A 14,029-nucleotide genomic window follows, 5' to 3' on the forward strand; every position below is an offset into this window, starting at 1 on the left:
CAATATCCCTAACCTTTTGTGGGTAATGTGTGTGTGAATTTATATATTGTATTTCAAAATGATCTTCTTCCTCTCCTTAGATGCTTAATAAATTTAATTTCTTTCACGGAATGAATACAGAATTGAATCTCATCCAATCTATCTATTTTCTATCTTTCCATCTATCCACCCATCACGTAAAAGTCAAGGGGTAGAGACTGAGGCTACAATGTAGAGAAGTCAACTGAAATTCATCAGAATTTGTAAATAAATTTTTTTTAAAAAGTCAGATATTTTTAACATTTCTTTATTCCAAGCAAAATGACAATACAGTGCTTTCATCCCTCATTTGCTACAGACAGGCTTGCAAAATAGTTAAGGAAAAAAAACGAACCTTTTTTTTTTTTTTTTAAAGAAAACCTTTCAAAACCTGTTATATATAATAGTAATACAAACAGTGCTGCACGGAAGAGCGCGCGTGCCGCGCGGGAGCACACACACGTGCACACACTCACTCACACACGCATGCGCGCGCACACACACACACCCCTGGCACCTTTGTCATGCTCTGAGATGTCAGCATTTTGACGCTGCACTTGTGCTGATGGACTTCAGAAGAAGATGCGTTGACATTCGAGAAAAAGGCTGGTGAGACACAACCATTTGAGACGGAGGCCAGTTTGTTCCATTTTCAAGTTATTTGGTCACTTCACCCACTACAATCTTATTAGAAAAATAACTTGTGAGGAAGTATAACAGTATAACCCCCACCCCACTTAGCTGATGGACAACAGACCTTCATTTTTGGGCGAACACAGATCTGTACCACAAAGTGCAGTGTGTGTACTGAAAAATCTCTACTAACCCTTTTGGTAAACTTGAACCCACATTCGAACAGAGTTAAAATATCTTCTAAAATAATCTTCTTTCAGGGATATACAAAAGTAGCAAAGGAAACATGCACAAAACATCCTAATGGACAACACAACAACGCCACAGAGGTGAAAAGTAACAAAAGGAATTATATATATGTAGATTGCTGTAGATGAGCACAATGTATCCCACCGGGTATTGGATTTTTTTCTCCTTCATGCTTTCAAATTCAAAAGGGGATGAAAGTACATTGTGAGTGGAAATGGAGGGTAAAAAATATTCCTCAAATGCCAAGAAATAAAGTAGAAATGCATTGTAGATGACCCCAATGTATCTCACTGGACAACATTTGGATTTTCCTTTCTCAATTTCAGTACACAAGTTGATGAAAGCACAATTAAGTGAGTAGATGGGACTAAAAAAATACATCCATTGGCCTTTGAATACAAAGAAAATAGTAGAAATGGATTGTACCACAATGTTTTAGTGGACAACACATGTTTTTCATGCTTTCCAATGGGCAAGTGGATGAGAACACAAATACACTGCTATCAAAATTGAAAAAGAACATCGTTTTTGGCACATGTTGAGACCTCAAAATGCGGTTTTAAAAATAAATGACAAAATGTGAACACGTGGTATACATGATGTACAACTAAATCCTGATGGGGTATACAAAAATCAAAAAGTGTTTAAGCAGAGCGTACATCAAATTTGTCTGGATACTATATAGCAACAGCACAGTGAGTGTCACTGAGGTCAGGATGTTGAGTCCCAAAATTAAAACAGACTGTATGCGTGTCACATCTTGTATCTAATATGTACAATAAGAACTACTGGTGTTTTTTTTTGTGCGTGTAAATGAAATCTATACCCGTTGCTAGATGGTAATGTGTATAAAAATAAATTGCGTTCTTGAGATGAAAAAGAGGTTGATCCGGAATGAGCTACAATCGTCAGCTGGAGAACATGACGGACAAATTGGTTTGACATTCTATTGTTTGATTGTGACGTCGCCTATTCAAGTCTTCCTGCTGAGTACAACATACCATCAAGTGTCAAGTTACTGTACATCCATTCATCAAAACTGACTGCCAACAAGACAGGGGAACAAAAGGAAAACGTACTTGGCCTTCTTTCAGATTCGTGATTAGTTTTTGCATAACATACAAAGAGCACAAAATCATCCGGAAGTAAAAGACAGACGCTTTTCGAGCATGCGCAACCATCACTGTGCTACGAAGGAGTATTAGAGCCACAACAACATGAGAAAAAAGGTCAGGATTTTAGGATAATTAAGTTGTAATATTACCAAAATAAATTTATTCATGAAAAAATGGTGTAATGTGACAAGGCAAGTCATAACGTTACTTTTAGACTTAAAAAAAACCCGTAATGTTACACAGAAAAAAAGTCATAACATGAGACTAAAGATATAAATGTTAGGTGAAAAAGTGAAAATTATACACAAAGGACTTAATATTGTGAACAATTATGAGGAAAAAAAACTGTAATTTGCGAGAATAAAGTCATCATTTTAAGTAGTTAATTAAGAGAGAAGGTGTGGATACATTTATGCTTGTATAATATTTCAACTATTTGGTACAATTCCTACTTTTTCTTGTAAGACTATTAAATTACTAATTTATTCTCATAAAATTCAGACATTGTTATCTTTCAACACCTTTTTTTGTTGTAAAACAAGAAGTGTCACCTATTATAACTTTCAGAAAATATTTGGTCCTTGTAATTGTGACTTCATTCTTGTAAAATTGCTACTTTATTCCTGGAAAATTGAAACTTTTTCTGGTAACTATCTGCCAATTTTATTTTCCTGAAATTCCAAATGTTTTATTAATATATATCTTTTTTTAATAAAATGATTACAGAGAAATGCTACATTGACCTTGTTTCGATACTTGTTTGTTTGAAAAGGAACTTCTGTGCAATACAGAAATAGGTGAAAACAATTTATTATGATGAAAAAACTGAGTTTGCTAGCAAATCACTGTGCAGTGTCTTTGGCCTTTTTGGGTACATTAACGTATATGTTGACTGTGGTTATTGCTAGCCTTAAATGGCCACCATCTCCCATGACGCAGTGCAGCTTTTGCATTATTCTGTGGAATGTGAGCACAGAGTTCTGAGTGTTTCACAGCCACGCCAAGACAGTTAGCAAACTGAAAACATTGTTATTTGTAAACTGAATTTTTTGGTGACCTAGGTCTCTCAAAAACTGAGGTTACACTGTATTTATTCATTTATTTTTGCAATCCAATGATTTAATCTCATAATGATGTTATTTTTAGTGTATCTTTTCAGTGTGGCCATAATACTCCTCAGTGCCACGTGGCCACATGGTACAAGAAATTAGAAGTCAAAGTTCAGTCCGGGGTACACATCACCATGCAAAGAGTTGAGACATGCAAGGACACAGAGGTGAGATGGAATAGTGAATATAAGTGTCCCACAGAAACTACAGTAAGCAGGCATTTATGAATTAAGGCAGGGTGGCGAAAATACTGCACATCCCTCTTTCTTATTTTGACCCATTCTAATAGGATGAGGTGTGTGTGTGGTGGAGGCGGAGGGCGGGTGGGCAGGTTGGCGGTTCGTGCGTGTGTAAGGCTTTGTAAGACACCACTTCCTCTTTTTCTTTTTGAACACATTTGGCTCCTAGCCTGCTGCTGTGTGGTTTACCTGTAAGGCAAAGGTGTGTCACATAGAAAACATACAGTGCAGGCATCTTCATGCACGCAGGCGTACATACACACATACGTACACACATCTAAAGGGCTGAGCTTGATGACAGCCCTTACGTGGCCGGACCACATAGTGAACATACACATATATACATGGAGATTTTGACACAAAATAATATAAAGACGTCATTGTACAAATAGGCTGGACTGTATCTTCCGATTGTTCTTTCAATTTGCAGAAGATGTCAGAAAAGCAAAAGAATGAACATGAGGAGTTTGGACAATACTACCTATAAAGTGGTATTCACTAGCCCAGAAGTGCACACAGTGAGCTTGTGTTTGTATAAATTCTCACCCTTGAGATGAAGATGGCCGCCCGCATATCCCATGAGACTCCATTCTGCAAAACCTCACACTAAAGTTTGGACTCAGACTGATGTTTCTGGGCCCGGAGCGTAGTAGGCGATCCCCGCCCCGGAAAGCCGGAACATGCACGGGCTGAGGGAGCGCAAGTCTGCCCTCCCCCCTTCTGCCAAGTGCGCCAAGAGTTTTTGGGGAAGGGGGTCGCAGGTGCGGAGTGACAGCGTCTCCATGGCGCCAAGCTGCAGCTGAGAGGAGTCGACACTTGCGCCTTTGTAGGAGCGGCGGGAGGACAGCTCGGCCACGTCGTCCCGTGCCAACTTGTCGTGATCCTACAGAGACAAACAACACCGCCATGAAGAATCTAACCCCACCAAAAGTTGTACAATTTGGACTTCAGCCAAATCTTAGCTGTTTATAATGTTAAAAATATGGTCTAAAGGCAAACAAAACTTTGGAGTTTTCACCATCACCATGCAAGATATTCTCAGAAGACTTCAGCTCAGTAAGAATCTGAAAGACTAACTCTAAAAGGGATTTTTCTTAGGATGCTTTTGTGACTTTGGGTGATGCCAAAATTCAGCTCACTGCAACAAAAGCTTGTCCTGTCAATTATATAAAAAATATATTTTTATCTCACCTAATATGAATATAATAAACGGTACAGTAGTGTACTTATTCATTCCAGTAATGCCAATAAATCCTAGCTTTCACCCTCCTGTTCCCTCTCCATTACAAGTTTGTCAGGCGTCCTAAAACCATGAGTAGTTCTACTTAATTTCGTTCAGTGGTTAACTATTCATACTTGTTTGACAGATAGGAATGTTGAAATGTGAATTTCATTATTTACTATGGAGAAAAAATTGTTTTGAAATTGCAACAACTTGGAAGTTAACCAATGGATTATGTTCCTCCTTAGAGGTTCACCTGTCTATGTTTGAAATCATGGTCATATTCAGAAAATCCCTTCCATGAATAGTTTTCGACGCCAAAGTAGTGTTACTTATGCAAATACAAAGCAAAAAGTAGAATAATGCGAAGTTGTCAGTTTGTTATCATTATCGAATATCATCAACAGTCACCATGATTGTGAAAACTGGAGTCACACTTGCAATCCCGTCTTTCAACACCAGATGACATCACTGTTCCTCATACGAAAAAGAACACTTTTTATTCAGTCTATCAAATACCAGTCCATCTAAAAAGTGGGTGGGTGATTAAAAACAAGAAAAGTCATTATTGAAATAGAAATAGTGTAAACTTGTAAAACATGTTTTTTTTTCTTGTAATAATAATAATAAAGTAACATATGTGAGCTGAGACCCAGGAAATAAATAGGGTAGTAATAGATGGGCTGCATGCATATCAATAATCAACAGAAGGGATTCAGAGCAGAGGAACGTTATATTATTCAGGTTTCCCGAACTTAGGCTTGGGGGTGAGTTTCGATTCGGTCGCCAATTACCATTGACTATAGAACTGAGTATTATTCTATTGTATGGTATTGACCAGTGATTCCCTAGTTTGCCGTGAGAGCGCATCAGGGGTGCTGCGGGAAGTTTCACTTAATTTGTCACAAAATTGATATTATTTCATCAAAATACAGGTATGTTCATCGATTTATGCCAGGCAGAACAATTGAATGCTCTTCCATGAGTTGGCAGAAAGAACAATAAACGTGCGCATCCTTCTATTGCCATTCGTACAACAGGATAAGTCATGGTTTCCTGTGAGTTTATCAGACTTGTATGCAATTAAACAGGGCCATATTTGCCATGTCTGGGAATCAGTTGAGATGAGTTCATCATTATTTCAGTACTTTTGTTTGGTCCTATGCCGTGACATATTTCTGTTAATGTAAAATGGATGCCTTTGCTCAAAGATTGGGAAACACTGCTAGAGCTCATTAAGCAATTATTTAATTATACAATTTCTTGGCAAAGGGATTTTTCATTCATGTCTTTTGTGTTTTCGCATAGTATGTTGATGTTATGGTGATGTATTTTGGGTCTTAAAACTGAAAAAGTTGACGAAACCCTGCATTCAACAATAATAGGCAGGAAAGGAGGAGGTATCAGTTGCACCTGTTGCGTTGCAGTTAGTTGAAGCGATGAAGGGATACATTAAAAAGTGTTTTTTTTTTCCCCCTTTTTTTTCAGCATGCATAGAGGAGTTGAGGCCTTAAAAGAGTCACCTGCTCTTCTTGCTCCTCCTTCGTCTGTTTGGCTCAATCAGAAACTCATTCTGCTGGACGACTGAGAAAGCATGAAGATGGTGGAGGGCTCCACGGTAAGGCACGGGCGAGGTGTGGACTGTTGGGTTACCATAGGTTGTGGGTGTGTAAAGGGTGGCATTGGTGATGGTGAAGACATGGAGGGAGGAGGACAGCAATGAAATTTGCGTCGAGGGGAAGAATGGAAAAATGATGGTGGAGGGTGGAAATGTGATTATGGTGGTTCATTAGAGATGAAAAGAAGAAGCAGAGCAGGAAAAGAATCTGTCAGTGCTTCCATTCATCCCCTGGCCTTAATTCATGATCCAGTGTGCTTCAAAGGAGGCTAAACTAGGGTAAAGTTAAGTCACAGAATTCACAGCTTCTCATTTTAGTTTAGTCAAGAGAATATATCAATTCAAAGCACAATGTCGTTCTACTGAAGTGGAGGTTGGACAATGTACATTTTTAGAGAGAGCTATATTTTTTAAATGACTAAATCATTTCTACAAAGGAGCATTTCATTCATTCTGGGACATTACAGAAAAAATCCTGGCAAATATCGACAAAATCCATTAAGACACTGAGCTGGCTCGGAGAAAGCTAATCAATGCTAATTAAAACCAGAGCAACCAGTTCTAAGATATACAGTCTATAGATCGATAGATAGATTTGAAATATTTTTAAAAGGAGAAAATGCATGTGGTCCCTGTGCCATACTTTGCCTACACCTGGATTAGCGACCGTTAAAGTGAAAGTCAACCCCCCAAAATTCTTTGCAATAATCTGTTCTATGCATTCTGATTGATACTGCCTTTGTGGAAGATGAGTTAAGCAGTAAAATTCACCCGTTTTTGTCCATCTCTGGGGGTGGCCATTTTGCCACTTCTGTCGGCTGAAAATGACATCACAACTGCTCAAGGGCTCAGATAACGACCAATCATGACTCAGCTTCAGAAAACAAGTGAGCCGCGATTGGTCGTTTTGGGTTGACTTCCTCTTTAAGACTCTACGACAAAACTATTTTACCCAACAGGAAAAGGATCACCATCCATTTGTATCGGATCTCACCTGAGCACGCTCTGTCGCTGTGGGGCACATAGCCCTGCAGAGGACCTTCTTGATGACATCAGGAAGCAGGCTGACCGTGATGAGCAGGATGATGCTAAGCCAGGCCGGCCCGCTGGACAGCATTTGCATGAAGACGTAATACATCCTCTGGTAGTTGAGGAAGGGCCTATGCAACAGGAAGAGACTCACGAGGTTGAGTTTTGCAATGACGCACAGATCGATGTCGCCGTAATTGGAGCATGAAAATGCTAATCAAACTTTACCAAATGATGCCACCCCAGAGAAGAGAGAAGATCACATAGAAAAGCAGAGAGCCCCAGATCACAAAATGATTGATCCAGGTCCAGTGGTGCGTGTCCAAGGCGAGCTAAACAAACAACATACATTTTGCAATCACTCGCTAAATTGTCTACATCAATAGCTTTGCCTACAGGCTCAACAGTCATGTGCAGTCCATCATCCACTTCACAAAGTGGCGCCATGATGTCATACAACCTTAAGTGCCTTACCTTAAGTGTCACGGTGAACACCAGCACAGTGAAAACAAGAGTCCCGAAGGTCCAGTTGCCAAACATCTACCAGGGAAAAGGAGGGAGAAGATTGTTGGTTTTACAACTGAGCACATTAATCAGTGACATGGATTGATTAGTTAAAAGTGTGTGTTTTCTTCCCACACATTAGTGGAAATGATTAGAAGCAGCCTAAAAAATGGGCTAGTACTCATGTTAGGGTTAAAGTTATTATTTTCTTACTCTCACGTCTATAGAGTGGGACCCGCCTTCCATTTCGCTCCAAATGTTCTGGAAAATGCCCCAAGAGTCGAGCAAAACGTGAACCTCAAACCATCATCTTGACTAGCCTTCAAGTGTGCTTTAGAATATGTTTTTCCTTTGGCTTTATGTGAGTGTGTTTTGTGATTCTACACAAAAGGGTAACCATGATGGCATAGAGGAAAAGTGTGTCGTTAACAGTAGAAGCCAACATGGAACTGCAACATGTACTGGAACAATATGAGCAATAAAATTAATTAAAAAATATATGGCTCAAAAGTCAAACCATCACCATGTTTGATACTGGCAAACTTTTGAGTCCACTGTGTTTTGGATTAGTTTGTGTTTTTTTCTTGAGCTTTTGCTTTATGCCACCACAAAAGGTTACTACCCATGTCGCTGAAGAGTGATGATAACCATAGAATACAAAATGTAATTAAGCGTATTCAAGGGGTGAGTAGATTTCCTTTTAGTAATTTAATTTCACAGTGGTTATCTTCTCTTACATTTAATGAAGGTTTTAGGCAATTGTTGAGTTCATTCACTTGATATGGGAAATTTTGTTTTGAAACGAGAACAACTTGGAAGTCAACAGCTTGTGTTCAACTTTAGCGGTTCCTTTGTTAAAAGGGAAATCAACCCAAAAAATATCTTGACAAAAATAGGTTCTATGAGCCGCCACTAGTCACAACACGGCATTCTGATTAAGATTGTGTTTGTGGAATATGATTTAAGCAGTGAAATCCCCCCTTTTACAGCCATCTTTGGGGGCGGCCATTTTGCCACTTTCTGTCAACTGAAAAGACACCACAGTTGCTCAGATCTCAGGTAACGACCAAGCATAGCTCATCTGTTTTCCGAAGCTGAGCCATGATTGGTTGTTACCTGAGCCCTGAGCAACTGTGATGTCAATTTCAGTTGACAGCAAGTGGCAAAATGGCTGCCCCCTGACATGGACAAAAACGTGTGGATTTTACTCATAACTCATATTTCACAAACAGAATATTAATCAGATTGCCGTGTTTTGACAAGTGGAGGCGCAAGGAACATATTACTGTAAAGACAATTTTGGGGTTGACTTCCTTCTTAAATATTTGCATTGAAAATGATATTCTTTCTTAGTGCAGCCCCCATGGCTAAGCAACAATTATTTGTGCAACTGTATGGACACAAACACACACACACAAACAGACAAATACAAAGAGACATTAGACAATCCAATGTCGGATCACTATCTGAGGTCTTATTCTACTTGCTACCACATCAAAACACAGGGATCGTGTGGCGAAGCATCGAAGAGTATCATGGAACGATGGAGCACTAATAAACTACACACTGAGATGAAGATGGAACTGAACGGGACAATGAAAACTTAAAAGGTTGTAAGCGCAGACAGGGAGGGAGACAGGCTTACCATCTGCGTGTTGGTGGTCATGAGCTTGAGGAGGCAATAGAGGTGCAAAATAACAAGAGGAAGCAGAGAGAAAGGGGGGAAGAAAAGAGAAAAATAATCAGGACAAAAAGGTCAAATGAATGAATGTTTCAACTGAAAAAAACCAAGACCAAAGGTAATCAAAAAGCGAATACAAATCAATAATAGAGATATGCTATTGTCAATGTGAAGGGATATCTCATGTTGTCTATCTCGTGCTATTGCAAATCTAAATAATAACGATGTTTTAACTTGAATTTGACAATACACATTTTTGACACCAGTCAACACCATGCTATGACTACCCTATTTCCTTAAATAGTGCTATTTATTAGAGGTAAGGCCTTTATTAGAGTACGGGCCTGTATTTTTACAAATACAATATGTGCCAATATTTAAATGTCTTTTATAGATATATCATTTGTAAACATTCATTTAATCCGTGTATTTTTTTGGTGTTAGTTAAAACTACACTACACTATGATACAATGTGAATCATAATCTCACAATATTATAGTATATTTTATTGAACTATATAATAAGAATTATGGTAAGAGTATAGAGTGAACCCCCACATTTTCAAGCTTTGGCATTCATAAATTCACCTATTGATGATTTTTCTTGGGAACCTATCCAATGTCATTTGCTGAAAAACTCAATCATTCGCAGTTTTTGTACTAAGGCCAGAGCCATGTCTAATATAAACATATTGCTCCGGTGGCATCGTCGTGCCAGCCACTTTGAACCGGGGAGAGGATCTTAATTTAGTCTGGCATAGCTTTGTCTAATGGGGAAAAAAGTTCTTTGCCTTCTTCTTGTGTCATCTATGGGCAATTACAAACCTTTTTGCGGGACATGAATTAGTTGTTGAATTTGTTGATTTTCACGCTTTGCAGCAGAGCTCGGTCCCTATTTGCCGCACAAATAACAAGGGGGCACTGTATTGTGAAAATTTCAATCAGAGATGGCTCAGAATGCAGAATCAATGACACATGGTCACATCAGTCATAATAAAGGTATTTGTCGTGATGTTTGTTTCTTCAAATGGGCTCTCAGTGATTAGGTCAGGCACAGCGTTTATTACATCAAAGGCCATTTATGCGTGGAACTTTTTTTCACGGCAAACACCATTGCTCTTGAAGAGGCTCACCTGGCCATTGCTGGTGAAGGTGGTGTTGTCAAACAGGAAGTAGGCACCGAAGAAGAAGACGACGGCGTCAAACACGCCCAGGCATGTCCAGTACAGGAAGACTGGCCAGCGGAGGAGGGAGTTCTTGGCAATGTCCCTGAGGGAAACAAGGTTGTGCCATCAAAACTGGACAAATATTTCATGAACATGAGGTCTACCTGCACGATATAATGCGATCCAAAGTGAAGGCACATAGAACATATTATTACAAATAATTTTTTTGGGGTGGGGGTTGACTTCCCCAAGTCCGATGGCTACATACAAACAGGCATATATATTTATTTGTATTCCCTTACCTGTACAAAGAGGGCTCCCGTTTAAGTGTCTCCATGGTGACATGCTTCTCCACCAGACTGTATAGGAGGATGGGCAGTGATGTGAAGCTGATGTTATACAAGGTCAAATAGGCCGTGTCGTACAGAGGCTGCCGTGGGACAAAGCACAACATGGTTTAGTGTTCGAAAGGCTCTCATCTTTTAATGCACCTAGGAGGTGCCATTTTGAACAGATGAGAGTCAGGACGCCGAAGAGCTCTCAGCTAAATTCATGTGCGCATAACATCTGGTCGTTACATGACGAGCAAATTGCTAAGGCCATTAAAGGCTAATTTGCGGTAGTGCACCGTGAACAGAGCTGACTTGACAAGTTAAATACTTACCTGCTGGGAGAAGCCGCAGAAGAACTGGTACAGGAACTGCGGGAAGATGAAGCATACATTCTGCAAAGATTTAAAATACGCATCTTAAGTATACATTTCTATGGTGTCCTATAAAGTCAAGTGAGTGGGAAGTGAAAATGAAATGGCTTGCCAAAAATGGCTCAGCGCTTGCAATGGAAAACACCCACACTGATCATGACGGCCACTTTTTCAGGTACCTTGTAGAAGAAGTACTGGACGAGCTCAGCGATGCGTATGTAGTAGTAGTGGCCGTGAACCAGCAGCATTTTCTTCAAATGTTTGAACTTTGGGATGGCGTAATCGCTGTTCCTGGCAGCCTGGCGACCCTCTTTGCCCATTATGCCTTTAGGGACACATATTAACCAGTGAATAGTGATTCAAAAGCACTTTGTTGATTTTGTACAATGTTAACTTAATTAATTTTGTACACTGACCAGGTAGGGCTGAGCGATTATGGAAAATGATCTACGTAATTGCGAATTCCAACATCTACATTGATAAATAAAGACAATACACTTAGACCATTATTTCGTTCGTCTTCATTTTCATTTTTGAAGTCGGATGATGTAACATATGTCCACATATAGACATATTTCACCCCAAAATATATGACAATTTTGCGTTTTCATTTTCAAATCACTTGACCGGAGGATGTGTTTTGATTGGTCACTGATCAGTATCGCCCTGTGCACAAACATCAGAGACACGCCCCTCCACGTCTCAATTAAAGTGAAATAATACTGATTATTATTATTATTGATGCAATCGACAAAAAAACTTCAATTTAGTTAAGTTTAAGAGTGAACGCTTTTTTCTCTTTAAAAAAAAAAAACAAACAGAAAATTAAAAATGCATGGCCAATGATCACAATGTATGCCAGATGACGTTCTCCAGTCGTTTATGATGATTCTTTTTTGTTAAAACAAATATAAAAATGCTTGAAACATTTTAGAACATGATTTATATTTGATTTTTTAAAATATTTTGTACAACATCTTATGGTTTAATAGTGTTAGAGCAGCAAAAGGCGCTCACCAACGCCCACGTGTGCTTCTAAAATCATGCTGACATCATTGGCTCCATCGCCAACAGCGAGGGTAATCGGGTGCTCCTTGGAGGCCTTGATCAGCTTCACGATCTGATAAAGTGAATAATTCCACTGGCTCAAATGCACTGCCTGACATATGACCCGTGGTGTGTGTTTGCGTATCTCTTACCTGCGCTTTCTGCAGCGGCGCCATGCGACAGCACAGCACAGCGCTGCAGTTGCGACAGATCTCCAGGAAGACCTCGCGGTAGTTGCCGTGGCCGTCTTGCTTGGGCTTGAGCACGGCCGACAGCGTTGCCCCGTCGATGATCAATCCGAAATCCAGGCAGTCGACAGACAACCTGCAGGGACATTTTGATATCGGTCAATTGAGACCTTTGCATTTAAACTCACTGGCCTCTTCATTATATGCAGTCCAAACAAAGAGAGTAAGGCTGACTTTTGATTGACGCTGTCAAAAAGGTTTTAATGTAACTATTGTGGATGGAATTTAAAGTCAGTTAGCATCACACAGAGTTTCCAGTCTTTCTATGTTTCATGTAGTGCTTTGCCGCCATCTTGTGGCATCTATAGGCAATTATAAACCTTTTCAGGGGTGCTTCAATTACTCACGGTTTACGACAGGGCTCGCTCCCTTATATGTAAAGTATATAAAGAGATGCGACTGCTTGAAACAAGTGAACAGATGTGTGGGGCAAGTGTCTTCAAATGTAATTTTAGAGCATTTATTTACAACACAGTTATACACCACTACAAAAAACTAGAGCTGTGCAATTAATTGGTATTCAATTACAATTAGGATTATTATACTCTACGATTCCCCAAAAAAAAGGTAAAAAAAACCCGATTATTAATATCAATTTATTAGCTCAGCTTCAGAAAACAGGTCAGCCGTGATTGGTCGTTATCTGAGCCCTGAGCAGTTGTGATGTCATTTTCAGTCGACAAAAGTGACAAAATGGCCGCCCCCCTGAGATGGCTAAAATGGGCTGGATTAACTCTTATTCCACAAATGCAATATTTATCAGAATGCCTTGTTTCAACTAGTGGGCTTGCATAGAACATATTCTTGAAAAAAAAATTGTGTTGACTTCCACTTTAAGCAGATTTGTGGTCCTCACCCAGAAATGGATCTCTGCCTGAGAACTGTCCTGTTGAGCTCAAAAAGAACGTCGTGCAGGCTCTGCTCTTCCGTGCGCTTCTTGGTTAGCTCCAAGATCTGAGTGGTACGGCGGAACAGCTTGCTGGCATAGCAGGTGGCCGCCGCCGTCTCCATTTTGTCCCCAGTCAGCACCCAAACTTTGATTCCTGCCTTGTGCAGCGACTCAATGGTGTCTGCCGCCTTCTCCTGAAGCCTGCGCATCAATAAGTCAATAAATGCATCAGCCTCCAGCAGGGTGGAGAGTGTGCGCGTGGGATGTGGCGGTTAAAGCATTCATCAAAATTCGAATCAATCCATGAGCGAGTGGTGATAACTTATCAATGTGCGACTGCCCACTGTCACACACCATCTCCAGTTTATCTGTTAGGAAGTCAAACTGTCAGGCCAGCAATCGATCAGCTAGAGAGCTGCCTGATAATCAATGCACTCCGTCTTGTCCCAGTGTAAAAACAAAGAAACGAGGTAACGCTACGAAAAAGCCAGACCTCCGACAAGGCCAAACAATTTTCATTTTCCCAAAGGCAACCGACCAGACATGTTTTTTTTCCCCAT

General features: G+C 39.9%; 1 protein-coding gene across 5 annotated transcripts in view; it reads right to left on the minus strand.

Annotated features, from left to right (window-relative positions):
- Positions 1 to 270: 270 nt before the first annotated feature.
- Positions 271 to 14,029, minus strand: part of LOC147136261 (phospholipid-transporting ATPase IH-like) — a 41,997-nt gene continuing 28,238 nt past the window's right edge. Inside the window, exons 19-31 of one of the 5 annotated variants that reach the window (XR_015089563.1) lie at positions 13,437 to 13,670; positions 12,485 to 12,656; positions 12,303 to 12,405; positions 11,465 to 11,610; positions 11,247 to 11,306; positions 10,885 to 11,012; positions 10,550 to 10,685; positions 9,382 to 9,405; positions 7,707 to 7,772; positions 7,461 to 7,564; positions 7,198 to 7,363; positions 3,910 to 4,246; positions 271 to 3,552 (exon numbers count right to left, since the gene is read on the minus strand). Coding sequence is in view for 4 of the 5 variants with exons in the window: in XM_086051672.1 (XP_085907798.1) it covers positions 3,983 to 4,246; positions 7,198 to 7,363; positions 7,461 to 7,564; positions 7,707 to 7,772; positions 9,382 to 9,405; positions 10,550 to 10,685; positions 10,885 to 11,012; positions 11,247 to 11,306; positions 11,465 to 11,610; positions 12,303 to 12,405; positions 12,485 to 12,656; positions 13,437 to 13,670 (1,603 nt within the window). In the remaining variant the exon portion in view is untranslated. Of the gene's footprint in view, positions 4,247 to 6,108; positions 6,227 to 7,197; positions 7,364 to 7,460; positions 7,565 to 7,706; positions 7,773 to 9,381; positions 9,406 to 10,549; positions 10,686 to 10,884; positions 11,013 to 11,246; positions 11,307 to 11,464; positions 11,611 to 12,302; positions 12,406 to 12,484; positions 12,657 to 13,436; positions 13,671 to 14,029 lie in introns of all 5 variants that reach the window. The other 4 variants (XM_086051675.1, XM_086051672.1, XM_086051676.1 and 1 more) reach the window with 4 other exon arrangements.

The sequence above is a fragment of the Filicampus tigris genome, chromosome 14 (genome assembly GCF_054856515.1).
Source record: "Filicampus tigris isolate MCC_2025a chromosome 14, RoL_Ftig_1.0, whole genome shotgun sequence".
NCBI lineage: Eukaryota > Metazoa > Chordata > Actinopteri > Syngnathiformes > Syngnathidae > Filicampus > Filicampus tigris.